Raw genomic sequence first — 16,381 nt, forward strand, 5'->3', positions numbered from 1 at the left:
CCAGTTCAGTGATGGGGACACTGTGTTGTACAAATGGTGCTCTGTGTGGTCTGTAAAGATCCCTGGGCATCTTTCAAAATGAGCAGGATGTATCCTGATATCCTGGCTAAATTGACTATCATGACCATATCCATCATGGCCGCCTAATCATCCCCTGTCTCTAACTGTCTATCTCTCTCACCCTTTCACCACCTAATAGCTAATGTGTGGTGAGTGAAATGGCACAATAATGGCGGTCATCGCATCATCCAGGTGGATGCTACACATTGGTGGTGGTTGAAGTGGATCCCCTCTGTCTAAAGCACTTTCAGTAGCCAGAGGAGCACTATATAAATGTGAAGATTATTATTATTAGTGTTGTTTGCTCAGGTGTCTCTTGTACTTGACATACAATGAAGTGAACAAACTACACAGAAAAAGGGCAAAATAAGTAAATATTTATAGCAATATTTAAATATAAATCAAAAACAGAAATATTTGTAAATGTCATATAAATATAAAATTCATATTGATGTGCCTTTCTGAATGCAGAATGAAAGAAGAGAAAAAGGACCAGCGAATTAATGATTTGAATTATTATCAGTTATTATCTCTAATTGTGAATGTGGTTGAAACAAAAACCTGCAGCCACAGTGCATCCCCAGGACCGAGTTTGGAAACCCCTGGATTAGACAACTTGCTTTGGCTTAAACAGTAAACTGGCAACGTGAATGGAACAGACAGCTTTGCAGTTTTGAGTCAGATGTCCAAGCTACTACACTGCGCTGCTTGCACCATCATTTATATGCTAGGCAATTGTGTTTCCAATATCTCATGTAATAGCTATTGCTGGGTAGAGATACATGTAAGTCATCAATCAATTTTGTTGTTAAGACTGGCAGGGTCAGTGGTACGGCAGGGAGGGAGTAGGTCTCATAATCTCCATTCCGTCACGTCACACTTGGACTTCATTTCTTTTTTTACTTTTCACAAGTTGGTACTTCAGCACATGGGAATTTCATTACTCCAATTTAGGTAGCAGCGTGAGATTTTCTTTTTAAAAGAAAAGAAATCTGTGGGTGGGTCTTTCCCATTTAATTGAGTAGGCAGTTAAGTAGGTATCTCCTTCTGAGTTACGTATGTGTTAATGAAATGAATTTTTTCCCCTGTAAAGATTACTTTGAACATTTTAGTCAGATGTGAGTCAACTTTGCAAGGCCTCATCATTTCAAGTTTCTGACACCTACTATAGCAGTTTTCTGTAGTGATTCCTATGGGTAGTGATAAATGTGTGGATTTGGACTGCAAACAAGACATATGCAGCCACGTGGGCTTTTGCATTTTACACCACATAGCAGACGCCCAGCATCAGATCAAGATTACAAATATCTGTAATTGGAGCCATTTGTTATTGACATTTCAGCTATTGTTAACATTAATGGATAAAGATGTTTAGGCGAGAGGTGGACTTCTAGCCTGGCCTACTCACTATTCCACTAGTCTTTTTTACTAGATCTACTAATTCTGGTGTAGCCATTCTGAAGTACAGGGTGAAGAACACTTTAGATTCGTAGCACATGTTCGGCATCAGTGCACAGTTACATGCAGTTCAGAGACCCACTTTTACATTTCCAGGGTGTTGTTTTCCAAATCAAACCCTCTTTCTTTGTTATAGAACAGAATTGTCCTCTTCTATTCACCCAATCCAGTTATTCTTTAATAAGACAGAGGCTTGAACTTTTTTGATAAAACATAATGAATGTTGGCTGAGATTGGGGCTAGCTTGGCTACTGCCCATGTGGAGCTGGCACATTCTCTCCATGTTTTTATCTTTTTTTATTCACCAGGTACCCTGGATTCCCTTCTACATCCCAAAAGTGTGTGTGTTAGGCTAACTGGTGATTTTAAATTGGGCTCATGTGATTGTGGGTACATGGATGAGTGGGCCCTTTCATTGAGTTGGTTCCAGTCTTGTACTCGATGTTGCTGAAATATGTAATGGCCCCATGTAGCCTGAGTTGGATTAAGTAGGTTTAAGAAGGTTATGTAATATTGTGATAAAATGTGTTTGTAGTCCATGCCTATCCGTACTCTTTTACACCAGAGGTGAATGTTAGAACAGTTCTGTCATACACACCAACAGATTGGGCCATGAATAACAATTATCTAAAACTGTTGTTGGACCATAGACCTTCAAGACCTTCAATCCATAAAAAGATGAACGAAAAAAGATTGAATCTTCTGCTGAAAGGCATTTGGAATTCCATAGATAATCAACACATGGCAGCATATTTTAATAAGCATCCAATGCATCCAAGACCGTCATCTCAAAAGCTACATTGCTAAACATTTTGTAGCCATCCAGCGATCCATCCATCCATCCACTCACCAATACACTAAAAAAATAATCCAATCAAAATCATTTCTGGAAACTTGTAATTACTGTAAACTTCATCCATTGATCAAATCCTCCAATAACATTTTAGGTTGCTACAAGTTTAAAACTGTCAAAGAAGAACAAGCAATAAAGCCCGAGAAGAGGAACTAGTGACAGAGTGGGATGAAGCTAAAACAGGGGCAGGCATGAGCAGTTTATCTGTCTGAACAGGTTGTGCTTCAGAATGCCACAATGATACGCTCAAATCATTTGATTAGGATTGTGTCGCAACCTCTTATCACTTTAAAATTTTATTTGCTGCCGGGTGCTGACCCACAAAACAAAAACAGCAGTATGGAATGTATCATAATGAATTTGAGCTTTAGATTTATGCACACTTACACACCTATATATATCTCAGAAGTGGAGATGGCGTCACTTCTGCAGCAGTGCAAGCTGGTCTCTAAAACCTAAACAAGGACTTCAACCCTAAAGAGCCATGCTAATATAAAAGGCCACTCTCACCATATGTCCCTAAACTGCCACTTGATGTCTAATATTCAAAGACTGGCATTAGAGTATCCAGGTTACATCCATAAAACCATATGTATGTTACAGAAATAGATGCTGGTTAAGGTATTCTTTAAATGGAACAGAAACTGGCTTAGACTTGAAGATGATTTCAGTATTGACCCCATTTCTTCTGATTTAAGTATATATCCATTTTCATACCAATGCATACTACAGAGAGCAGAAGCTAAAATTAAGAATATTTCTATTTAACTCAACCTCCACTATGTAGTGTATTGGTCAGAATTCCCAGTACAACCCAAGAGTCTGTTTCAAAATCAGTTCTGGGTCACAAAGCCTGGAGCCAACCCTGCCAGTGCATCACAGGGCACACTCACTCATGTTGGGCCAGCTCAGAGTCCCAAATTCAACTAACAAGTGTTTTGTGGGAGTTAAGCCAGACTTAGGGAGAGAAAAAGCCACATTGACACAGAAAATTCAGCACTGAAGGTGTGACAGGGCAGGGAGTCAAACCCAGAACTCTGGAGGTGTGGAGCAGCTGCACTTGCCATTGCATCACTATGCTGTCCATTAGTCAAAGTGTATTACAAAAATGAACATTTCTGCCCCCAGTCAAAATTTTGCCTTTTTAATTAGAACTTCATCAAAATCAAACATGAAGATGATATTAAGATCATTCAGATCTTTTTTAAGATCTTTTTTTTTTTATCTCATACTAACTCCTGAAGTAGAAAAGAAACTAAAGGGAGATGGTTTTATATAACATGACCTAAATGATGTGTACTTGTAAACTAGGATTTTTGGGTATTTCCATGCCAGAGCAGCAGCCAATGGATGAAACAGGACAATTCTCTGAGTAGGGAAGCTCTTAGCTGCCTCAACCTGCATGTAGTCACTGGTAGCTTATGCACAGTCTGCTCTCAGCTGTTCCAGAAAGGCATCAGTTATCTTTTGCTGTGACCTCTTGGAGGAGGAAGAGAAGTCCTCTCATGCTTTACTTGTGCAGTAGAGTTCTGCCTTGATATGATATCCCGGAGGCACAGTGGAGCTGGTGTGTTTTGCTTATATGTGCATATGGACATGGTCTTCAGATAACATATCTTTTTAGGCAAAAATGACAAAGAATCTGAGACCTAATATCAGAAGGCTGGAGCTGTGACTTGAGGTAAACCACTACAAAACCCTAATGCTTAGACTTCACCTCTTCATCTTTATTTATTATGAGTTGATTTTTGGTTTTAGTTTGACTTCAAGCATACTCTATGCAGTAACTACCAGCAAATATGAGGGTAACTATCTAATTTTAGCTTTCTTCATTTTTTTAATGAAATTTCACAATCAGATTTTATTTGTTTCATGGGGCACCTTGTAGAAGGATCAAATATAGATAATTCTACAGTAATCTGCCTGGACTACCTCTTTATCTCACAAAGATGTTTCTTACTTCAAATAAAAATATCTTTATGATCTGCCGTGATCTAATTAGGAGTTACAAAAGACCAGTACTGAAAGAATGCGCTTTGATCCAGCACACCAGGTTGTTTCAGTTTTTAAAATGTAAGATATGCATTATACATTGGCCTAATACTCATGTGGCTATGAAGAACAAAGATACTCACCCAAAACTTTGTCATTTTTTGGGGCGTGCTGCTGTCCTGCAGTGGCAGAGAGATCTTCAGGTACAGGCATGGGCTCATCATTCTCCTCAGGGATATCATTCACAGATGGACTCTCACGTCCTGTCAAAAGATACAAATTGTCAAACAACATCCAACTTAGTTAAAAAAAATCACTCCAAGCAACTCTGTGAAAACATGACAGAAAAGCATGTCAGGGGTGGATATTTAAAAATATCCAAGTTACTAAATATCCTTTGAAGTCCAGTTAAATCAAATCTTGAAGTAATGGGAAGAGTATGGCCCAGCTGTAAATCTGCCTAGAGCAGGCCATCCACAAAAATTGAGTAATCATGCAAGAAGTAGACTAGTGAGTGAGGAAAGACACCAAGAGACCTATGAGAACACTGAAGGAGTCAAAGCTGTGATGGTTGAGGTTGGAGCAACTGATGCCTGGGGGCTTCACCAGTTGCAACTTTATTGGAAAGTGGCAAAGAGAAAGCCACTCTTAGAAAAAAAAACATACATGACATCACAGCTAGAGTTTGTCAGAAGGCAAATGAGGGATTCTGACATCAGATGGAAGAAGGTTCTATGGTTTGATGAGACCAAAACGGAGCTTTTTAGCTATCAGATTAAATGGCATATTTGGTGCATGCCAAAAACAGAGCATCAAAAATACACCATGCTGTGGGGATACTTCTCTGCAGCTAGCTCTGGAAAGCTTGTGAAGGTATAATGAATGCAGCAAAACGCTGGGAAATCCTTGGAGGAAATTTGATGGAGTCGACAAGAAACTTGAAGACAATGACTCCAAAGCATAAAGCCAAAGCTACACAGGAATGGCTAAAAAAATAGCAATGTTAATGTCATAGAGAGTCCAGATCTCAATCCAAATGAGAAACATGTGGCTGGACCTGAAAAAAGCTGCTCACTCACAATCCCCATGCAACCTGAAAGAGCTTGAGCAGTTCTGCAACAAAGAACGAGGAAAACGTGCAGTGGCCAGAGGTAGGAAGCTGAAAGAGAGAGACCTGTCCACACAGACTTAAGGCTGTCATGGCTGGCAAAGGCCCATCTACTAAATACTGACTTAAATAGTTATGCAATCAATAATTTTTTTAGAGTTGTAATTCATTTAGACCATACTGCATTCTTTTTCCTGTTGATCAAAGTCCAAAGACACAAATTAAATTTGCAGTGATTAAATGGTATATAACAATAATATATGAAAACAGGTTGAATACCTTTTAAAGTCATTGTAAATGTATGAAAACTTTAATGTGCTCATTAACCATACTTGGTTTCTACGATAGATAGATAGATAGATAGATAGATAGATAGATAGATAGATAGATAGATAGATAGATAGATAGATAGATAGATAGATTATATGAATGAAGACAGTGTTTTTATTATTTCTATTTGTTTTTCATGGAACCCAATAAACATATGAGATTTAAAAAATAATTTAAACTATATAATATAAGAAATGATAAAAATCTAAATTAATAATGTAAATATTCCACTAAACTCGGTAGTTAAATAGATTATGTCATTCACTGTCAGATTGCTGTTACTGCAGTACAGGGTTATGTGTAACTATCCTGGTAGGATATGGCACAAGGCCGAAATCAAACCATGGATGGTGTGCCAGTCTACTGCAGGAAGCACACACACATACTAATTCACATGAAGTCAATTTAGAACGTTAGAATAATTTAGACGAGAACAGGCCATACAGCCCAATAAAGCTTGCCAGTCATTTGTCCAAAATAACATCAAGTCTAGGTTTAGAAAGTCCTTAAAGTATTGTTGTCTACCACACTACTTGGTAGCTTATTCCATGTGTCTATGGTTCTTTCTGTAAGGAAAAACTTCCTAATGTTTGTGTGATATTTATCCTTAACAAGTTTCCAACTGTGCCCCTGTGTTTTTGTTGAACAGATTGGAAAGTAACAGTCCTGATCCACTGTGGTAATTTCTTTCATAATTTTAAACACTTCAATCATGTCACCTCTTACTCTTCTTTAGCTTAAACTAAAAAGGCTCAGCTCTATTAATCATCTCCTGTATACATGGAATGAGCCAAGTCGCACTTCACGGGACCTTTTCTAGCGCTGTTATGTCTTTTTGTGTAGCCTGAAGACCAGAACTGTACTCAGTACTCCAGATGAGCTCCAGATGAGGTTATAACCAGTACATTATAAAGCTTTAGCATGGCCTCAATTTGACTTCTTAATGGCTTCTAGACACTGGCTTGAAGTTGATAGCTACAAGTCCACTGCGACTCCTAAATCCTTCTCATATGTTGTACTTTTAAATTTTCAGACCTCCCATTGTGAATTCAACCTTAATATTTTTCCTTCCCACATATAATACTTTACATTTACTTGCAAACAATTTCCTCTGTCACAAGCCTCTATGCTCTCTAAGTCCCTCTGTAAGGATTCAATGGATTCTAGATTATCTACCAGTCCTTGTAGCTTCGTATCATCTGCAAACTTAACCATCTTGTTACTTATATTCCTATCCAAATCATTTTTATATATACGACATAGCAGTGACCCAAGCACTGACCTCTGAGGAACACCACCCTTAACACCACCCAATTCTGATAAGGTTTCCCGCACCATGACCCTCTGATCCCTGTGTTCGAGCCAGTTTTGCACTCATCTGCACACTGCACGCTGAAATCCTACTTCTTAGATTCAACAATAATCTTAAACTGGATTTATAAAGAAAAGTGACTACCTAGAGCAACCCCACATAAATACAAAGATAATATGTTAACTCCATCCAGACATTGAGTTGGCTAGGATGTAAAGTATGGTCTGTGAACCAGCAGAGTTAACCAGTGCACCACCCTGTCATACTACATAGCAAATATTTTGCAACACATTGTCAAAAGGAGGAAAGCCAAAATGAAAGAAATATTTTGTACATTGACAAATGTGATCATATTTTAAAGATTAGATTTCAAGTAAGGGTCTAGGAACTGCATAGCAAAATGCATAGTGATTGAGCAAAGTATCATTTAGAAGGAGGGGTACTGAGTAAACTGGGAGCTTTAGTTAGTAGGAGTGACTTGGAAAAAGAGTGACACAGTGGTTCAGTAATAAGTGCTGCTGCCTTTGCTGTGAACCCAGCTGAGTATTAATGGGAGGTTTGACTTTTCCATGGTGTTTTATCCCTCTTGCAGAATTTTAGATGCTGATAAGTGTTATGTGCTGCTATGAATCTGATGTGTTCTTATGGCTTATGTTGGCACATTTCTCTATGTGATTTGCAATATGGATTTCAACTCTTTTGGCCCATAACTGGATGATGGGCTAAATGGCCTGTTCTTGTCATTATTTTTTCAGTGCATTCTCTTCTCCCACCTAACAGTCACACCATACATCCATACAGAATTCTAAGCCCACGTACATTTTTTATCAGAACACTTCTGTCATTCATTGCGCTCAGATCATTCTCACTTTACAGCCATACTTGTCACTTCTTGTACAAGTGTGTCCAGAGTAACTAGGTGAGGTGAGGTAAGCTGCTAAAAATGAGAAACAGCAGCCCGCTCCAATCCAGGCAAAGGGGCCAAAGTGTCGCTATAAGCCATCACACATCACGTATTTGCTTTTTTTATTTTCAGTCTGAGAAGCACGCTTTGACAGGAAGAAAGGCGCTTGTTGAAGTGCTGTAGATAGTCATCTCGGTTTGACTTTCTGATGATGTTCCGGAAATCGTTTGGCTGAACGTATGTCAGCCCTTATGTTTTTTCTTCACAGTTACATACACTCTGAGTTAAAGCAGAAAAGTGAGTTCTGGACCAGTGTTTAGAGTCTCTGTGGTTAACATCTCAGTTTTCATTCCCAATGAAGTTTCAAAGTTCCCGTAACTATGCATGCTGTCATATGTATATATTTCACAGAAACAGGCTTGGAAAAAGAGTGAAGGTGTTAAGTGAAAGCGAAGCAACTTGCATTGCTGCAAAAAGCTCCCAATTGCTATATTACACCATCCCTCTGGACAGAATGGATCACATTTTTAATTTTAGGAAACTATTTGACGTTCAACTGAAAAGCAGACAGTGACCAATTTTGGTATTCAGGTCTTTTTAATGCATACGATATACTGTATATACCATTTAAATTATTATTTTATTGTTTATGTATTATTCCTGTATCAATGTAAAGAATAACCTGTTCATGAGAAGAATTTCAGCAGTAGTGCCTAGGAGAGGACAGTGTGTTGACTTTCTTCTCAGGCTCAAGATTGGTGTTGGCCTAGGAGTCCATGGTATTCTTTACTACACACTGAGTGCACAGCTTTTCCTCTCTTGGGATTTAGAACTCTACCACAGCTAACAGAACGGGATGCCCAAGGGCATAACAGAAGCAGGTCAACCAGCATAAGCTCTGTCATCTTGTCCCACCTTTGCCCCTCTTATGTCTCAGTCATTAGTTGAATAGTAAAAAGTAAAGGACTGTATAAGATGAGTGAAATTGTGGCCATCCCAAATTTACATAAACATCACATTCTCAATCCCACTTAATTCAGTTTAGGTTTACAGGGAACCAGAGCCTATCACTGCAGTACAAGGTGCAAGGCAGAGTGCTGGGCACCAGGCCATTGTAGTGCCCACTCATGCATGGTCATAGTTACTCTAACATGCATGTGTTTTGCAATGATGAAGAAAAAACAAAGTGCCCCGAGGAAACACACACACAGACATGTGGAGAACATGCAAACAGTTGTGGACTATGGCTGGCAGTTTATCCCGGCCAAGACCACCAAGCTGCCAGATGGAGCCCTCCCTGCAACGTGGAGATGCCCCAAATTCCAGCAGGGCATCATGGACTATGGAGTTTTAATACACAGCCCTACACATAACCAGCTCCAAAACTCTGGAACAATTTTTCCGTTGCACGTTAGGCAGGCTCCTTCGCTAGCTGCCTTTAAATCCTTTTTAAAAACACATTTTTACTCTCTGGCTTTTAACCCAGTATGATAGCAGTGATAAAGCAGTTGCTTTATAAATAAATAAATAACGTCAGGGCCACCAGGGGACGCTGCAGTGAGGCACAGTGACGTTTGTTTTTCATACAGCCCGAAAGTACATCCCAGTCACATGGACAGAAGAAATAAAGTGCTTTCGGGCTGACGAAGAAAAGGAGTTTTCACCTGACCTGGAAGTGCTGGGTAATCACATGACCTGAGGGATCAGAAGCACTTCCGGGTCCTGGACTATAAAGGACTCTGGGAAATCCCAGATGGGCGAGCTGAGTCGGATGGCAGGGGACAATGCGTCTGGGAGAGTGGAGGATTGGTTATTGTTAGTGATTATTGATTATTATATGAGTATTGTGGAGTGGAGGGTGTTTTGTGCACATATTTATTATAATAAAGTTAACTTTTGGACTTTTATCTGGTGTCTGGCATCTGGTCCGAGGGTTCAAGGGGACGACAGCGCCCCCTATCTGTCACACAGCCTATAGACAACATCCTGGGGTGTAGGACTTGAACTTTGGAGGCTGAAGTGGCAGTGCTAACCATTGTGCTACTGTGCCAATTCACCCTAAAATTTAATGTGGATGAGTGTATTTTAACAGCTGAATTTAGCATACCTATCACCATTGTAAAGAACAAATCCATAACTTTATACATCAAATTTCTAATTGAACACCATCCCAAAGCACTCTACAAGTATTGTACATATAAACAGTATGCATACACACAAACTGTACTGTATATATCAGTAAACATAAAATTCTACAGCCCTCCTAGTCTGATTAAAGGTCTCAAGAACCCCAGATCTTATCCTGGTAGCACTAGGGGTATGGAAGAAAACATTCCTAGACAGGGTACCACACACACACCTATAGTCATACTCGGACCAATTTAGACCCAACTGGCACATCTTTTGGGATGCAAGAGAAAAGCCATGCAGACCCCACACAGACAGTGTCTAGGCATGGGAGAATTGCCCAGGAAATATGAAGCAATAACCACTGCACTACCATGCCACCCGATAAAAACACAACATTCTAACACCCACCTACTCCAATTAAAGGTCAAAAAGGGCTAGAGCATATGCCATGATGGCATTTGAACATGGACCTGTTTTGGTTTTGTTTTGGTCTTGTTTGGGGAAGTGGGTAATAGAAAGGTCAAGGCTATTCATTCCTGATTTAGTTACGTCTCCTGTCTTTGTCTGTTTTACTTGCTGTGCTCTAGGAACTAACAGCACAATCTTCCCTGTAGTCTGAAGCATATCCCCCATAGTGCATTAATTTAATAGTAAACTGCAAATGTCCTTGCTGGCTGCAATAGTAATGTGTAGTGGCGCATTCCATTTTAGTTCACAAAAGCACTTTCCAGAAGTTATTAATTTAACAATAGTATGCTCAAAACAGATGTGTCTGGGATGTTGTGAGCATACAACTGGATGACTTGACATGTGAATTAGGCAACATGAGGAACACAACACTATTTTCTTATTGTTTGCTGTTGTCCAACATTGTTCACCATAGACTTCTATACTATCAGAAACTTTTTTCACTCCGTTCTTTATGAAATCATGAGATTCAAATTTTTTTTCTCAGCCATCAATACAGACTACATGGGGTAAGTAGCATATAAAAAAATGTAATTTTTGTTTTGCGTTTGACTTTCAAATCTTGGATGCTTGCTGCTCTTTGATTCTTTTGTTAGTTCAGTGCTTTTGGAGGGGGGAGATGGGGTGGTCATCGTCAGTTCATGGGTTCTGTTATAAACCTTCTCTACAATTATACATAATTTACTCTATTGGAAATATTTAAATAACAACTGATCAAAAATAAAAGGCTGTTCATGTCCAGAATTGATTCCTGAATTTCACATGATGTTGCTGGGGTAGGTTTCAGTCCCCTGACCCCCGGTACTGGAAAAAGCTAGCCTAGAAGACAAATGGATGAATAAACCTTGTAAATTAACTAAAACGAGTTATTGAATTACATAGTATTGAACGAGAAAAAGCATACAGAATGGTGGTGAAGCAGGCTAGGGTCCCTGTGCCTTTGTATTTTGCTTTTCTATATATTATAGTTACATTCTTAGCATTCTAAGGTTATATGGCCTCACTAAATCTGCTTTTTTTGAGAGGTTGTGTGTATTTGCATATGTCCATTGGTGGGTTGTTTTCATTACTTATACACTCACCTAAAGGATTATTAGAAACACCTGTTCAATTTCTCATTAATGCAATTATCTAATCAACCAATCACATGGCAGTTGCTTCAATGCATTTAGGGGTGTGGTCCTGGTCAAGACAATCTCCTGAACTCCAAACTGAATGTCAGAATGGGAAAGAAAGGAGGTTTAAGCAATTTTGAGGATGGCATGGTTGTTGGTGCCAGACGGGCCGGTCTGAGTATTTCACAATCTGCTCAGTTCCTGGGATTTTCACGCACAACCATTTCTAGGGTTTACAAAGAATGGTGTGAAAAGGGCAAAACATCCAGTATGCGGCAGTCCTGTGGGCGAAAATGCCTTGTTGATGCTAAAGGTCAGAGGAGAATGGGCCGACTGATTCAAGCTGATAGAAGAGCAACTTTGACTGAAATAACCACTCGTTACAACCGAGGTATGCAGCAAAGCATTTGTGAAGCCACAACACGCACAACCTTGAGGCGGATGGGCTACAACAGCAGAAGACCCCACCGGGTACCACTCATCTCCACTACAAATAGGAAAAAGAGGCTACAATTTGCACGAGCTCACCAAATTGGACAGTTGAAGACTGGAAAAATGTTGCCTGGTCTGATGAGTCTCGATTTCTGTTGAGACATTCAAATGGTAGAGTCAGAATTTGACGTAAACAGAATGAGAACATGGATCCATCATGCCTTGTTACCACTGTGCAGGCTGGTGGTGTAATGGTGTGGGGGATGTTTTCTTGGCACACTTTAGGCCCCTTAGTGCCAATTGGGCATCGTTTAAATGCCACGGGCTACCTGAGCATTGTTTCTGACCATGTCCATCCCTTCATGACCACCATGTACCCATCCTCTGATGGCTACTTCCAGCAGGATAATGCACCATGTCACAAAGCTCGAATCATTTCAAATTGGTTTCTTGAACATAACAATGAGTTCACTGTACTAAAATGGCCCCCACAGTCACCAGATCTCAACCCAATAGAGCATCTTTGGGATGTGGTGGAACAGGAGCTTCGTGCCCTGGGTGTGCATCCCACAAATCTCCATCAACTGCAAGATGCTATCCTATCAATATGGGCCAACATTTCTAAAGAATGCTTTCAGCACCTTGTTGAATCAATGCCACGTAGAATTAAGGCAGTTCTGAAGGCGAAAGGGGGTCAAACACGGTATTAGTATGGTGTTCCTAATAATCCTTTAGGTGAGTTCAAGCTTATATTTGGATTAGATGGTTTTTGAAAAATGATGGATAATATGATATATTTAATAATAATTTAGTAAAGCAATAACATGTTTTCTTATATTCTTTAACATGACAAATTGAACACAGTTTATATCTAAGCAGCAGATTTAATTTTTATTTAATATGCACTGGCTCTAAAGCGATGGGTTTTGTAAATAAAACTGTGTACCTTACTTCAAGTTTAGATGCAGCATTATATTATTACATAGGATAACATAACATTCTCCAGCCTGCCTCATCCATTTTAGGGTCTTGAGGGATTGGAGCCATATAGATATAGTGACATTCCATTTCAGGTCCCACTCAGGCACACATTCACTCTTACAAGGCCAAATTTAGAACCACCATTTTTGTAACGTGGGTTGAAAACCCACACAGACATGGGGAGAATGTGCAAATTCCACAAAGACCACGACCGGAAGTGGCATTTAAACCCAGCACCTGCAGGGCAGATACACTAATTACTGAACATTGTGCTGCCCCTTTATATTTCTCTTTATCACCCTTCTTAATTTACGCTGACCATTTTCCCTCTCTGCATCTCCTTGGCTATCTGTTATTGCCAATATAAATGGATGCTGCAGTTTTGTGTAAAATTATATGCCAAGGTTGGGTGATGAAGTAAACGGTATAGTAGTCTGCAACACCTCCAATACATTTCTATTTCAATACCTTTCTTTGAAAAGGCAACCTGATGATGAACACATATAATAATGAGTCACATTTATAAAAAGTGTGCTCAGCCAATGTGCTTGTAGTAATCAGAGCGCTTATAGGAACACAAGGGGTCATTATCCCCAGAAAGCTGTGTTGAATGGTCAATAGAGGGCATTATACTCTCTTTATTGCCTAAGTGTCAATTAGGAGCATTGTCCACACAACAATATTGTTTCACGGACACTAGATCAAGTTATCCACACATAACAATCAGCGAAAGGCCCCAAATGGGCATTATCCACACAAAGTCATGGCACTAGATAAATTCTTGTGAGGAAATGCTACTAGTGGTATATGACCCATACAGAACCCTCAGTGAGGGGCCAGTAGAGGAAATTATTCATATGCAATTCTTAGAAACATAAGCACATAAGAAGGCATTTAACAGACCAGAGGAGACTGTTCAGTCCATTAGGCTTGTTTGGTCACCTAATAGCTAAGTTTCCCAAAATCTCACAGAGACACTTTTTAAAAGTTGTGAAGGTTTCTGTTTCAACAACGTGACATGGTAGTTTGTTTCATGTTCTTGCTTTGTTTTAAGAAGTGTTTTCTGCCATCTATCTTAAATATACCTCTCCTTAATTTCCACCAGTGTTCTCCAGTACGTGATTCGCTGCTTAACTGAAACTGTTCTGCTGGATTAATTTTAATGAAGACTTTGAGAATGTTGAAGACCTGGTTTAGTGTTTTCTATGCAACATTAAAAAGATGTAATTCCCTGAGCCTTTCAAAGTAAGACATGCACTTTAGTCCCAGAATGCATTTGGTTGCTCTTTTTATGCTACAAAGTCTTTTTTATTGTTTGGTGACCAGAAAAACACACAGTACAGCAGACATGGTCACAGAGCACAAGCAATCAGTGAAGAACTACCAGAGAACAGTATCCATATAGTGACATTCCCCAAACCGAAGTGGTGTAGGGCTACCAGAGTGAATTACCTATGCTTGGTTGTCAATGAAGGATGGCTAGGACATTCTTCTACACACACTAATGAGTAAAAACATCTCTAGTGGACATTATTCAACCACAGAGGACACTAAAGTGACAGTAGGGGAATTATCCACAAGCAATAATCAGTTAATGCTGGCTAATAGGTACTATTTATTCACAACAGACAGAACAGAATAAAGTGCAATTAAGTGTTAAAATTATTAAATTTTATCACAAATAACCAAAGGAGGTGATCTTATATCACATCACCTAGCTGCTAAAACCTGTGATATAAATGCTTCTGTCACATATATGTGGCATGGCACATTTAAATGGTGCATTGGCACAGTGGGCAATGCTGATTCCTTACAACTCCCTGCCTGGTCACTGTTTGCATTGAGCGTGCAGGTTCTCCTTTTTTCTCTAGATGCTCTGTGTTTTTGGACATTAGGCTAAATGAGGTAAAACTGGATCTTCATAAATGAGCGTGTAGTGCCGTAGATGGAATTGGGTGGTTTTTAAATGGATAGGGACCAGAAGATGGAATGTAGTCAAACAAAGCCAAGCAACTGTCAAAACCAGAAAGTCAAAATGTGCAGTTAACAAATCCAAACAAAACAAGTCAAAACACAAAGCTAAAGGTCTTGTATTTGGAAATTCTGATTATCATCGCACACGTAGGTTTTGAAAGAGTTCATCCGCAATCTCGGACACCATAAGTGAATTGTTTCAACTTTAAACCATTTTGGCAGTCAGTCACAGGTCGCATCCTTGCAGACCATGCCCTCAACAAGTCAATGCATTATAGCAACCCAAAATAGTGGTGTTTATAAAAAACAAAATGGCGTTGGGAAACTGGCAAAAAAAATGTAACTACTTTCAATACATTTTTAAACAGGAACCTAACCTCGGAATTAGAATCTTGGTATTTCAAAGGCAAGAACGATGAAGCGAAAAACAGTAAAACATGAAACTTGGAAATACATTAAATCCACCCTATAACAGTGTTTTTTGTGTTTGTGTGTGAGTGTGTGTGTATTCTTTTTGATGAACTGAAATCCTCTTCAAGGCTGGCTCTAATTTTGCTGGTATCGAGGAAAATCAGCAAATAGATGTATGCCTACATTTAGCCTATAGTGAGTAAAAGAAAATGTGAACTTGAGGTTGCGAAAAAGCAAATATTCAGCTTTAACAATCCATATTCCAAAAACATACGAAGGACAATATTCAAAAAAAGAGTGTAAAGTGTTAAAGTTCTTGACTGCCTGAAATGTACCTTTTCTCAGGCTTTAGTGGTGACACAAGTCAGAATGAAACAATGACTGCTTAGACACAGCCTTTCATTTCACAAATGTATCAGCTTTTTCTTACTTCTATTTTCCCATCTTCAACTCTCACACTTCCCCCTTCCACCATTCACTCCATTTTCCCTGCATTGTTACCACACCATGATCTGTAATAAATGCCCAATTTTCTTGTCTACTTTGCTCCAGATCACTTACTCCAAACTCTCTCCAGGCCAACAACTTTCCTACTCTTGGACCTTTAATCTGTTCAGTCTGTCCAAATTGCTTTTACCTCCTTTGCTCCTTTCCATCCGGAGGACACAGTATTTTACTTGCAGTCCCCTGAGCCCACTACTAAGACTACTTTGAACATTCACACTCCCCCTATTTTCCACACTCATGCCACTAGGTAGCAAAAGTTTAACCTGCACAACATGTTTGCTCCCTTTTGGTTGTTGTGATCCTTTGTCTGTACCCCTGATGTAAATGATGGGGATCAAATATGTAT

At 39.4% G+C, this 16,381-nt stretch overlaps 1 protein-coding gene across 18 annotated transcripts in view; it reads right to left on the reverse strand.

Annotated features, from left to right (window-relative positions):
* Window positions 1-16,381, reverse strand: part of ikzf1 (IKAROS family zinc finger 1 (Ikaros)) — an 82,243-nt gene that overhangs the window by 50,227 nt on the left and 15,635 nt on the right. For all 18 annotated transcript variants that reach the window (XM_039736449.1, XM_039736450.1, XM_039736448.1 and 15 more), the window contains exon 3: window positions 4,507-4,626. In XM_039736449.1, the coding sequence (XP_039592383.1) occupies window positions 4,507-4,626 (120 nt within the window). The remainder of the gene's footprint in view (window positions 1-4,506; window positions 4,627-16,381) is intronic.

The sequence above is a fragment of the Polypterus senegalus genome, chromosome 15 (assembly GCF_016835505.1).
Source record: "Polypterus senegalus isolate Bchr_013 chromosome 15, ASM1683550v1, whole genome shotgun sequence".
Lineage (NCBI taxonomy): Eukaryota > Metazoa > Chordata > Cladistia > Polypteriformes > Polypteridae > Polypterus > Polypterus senegalus.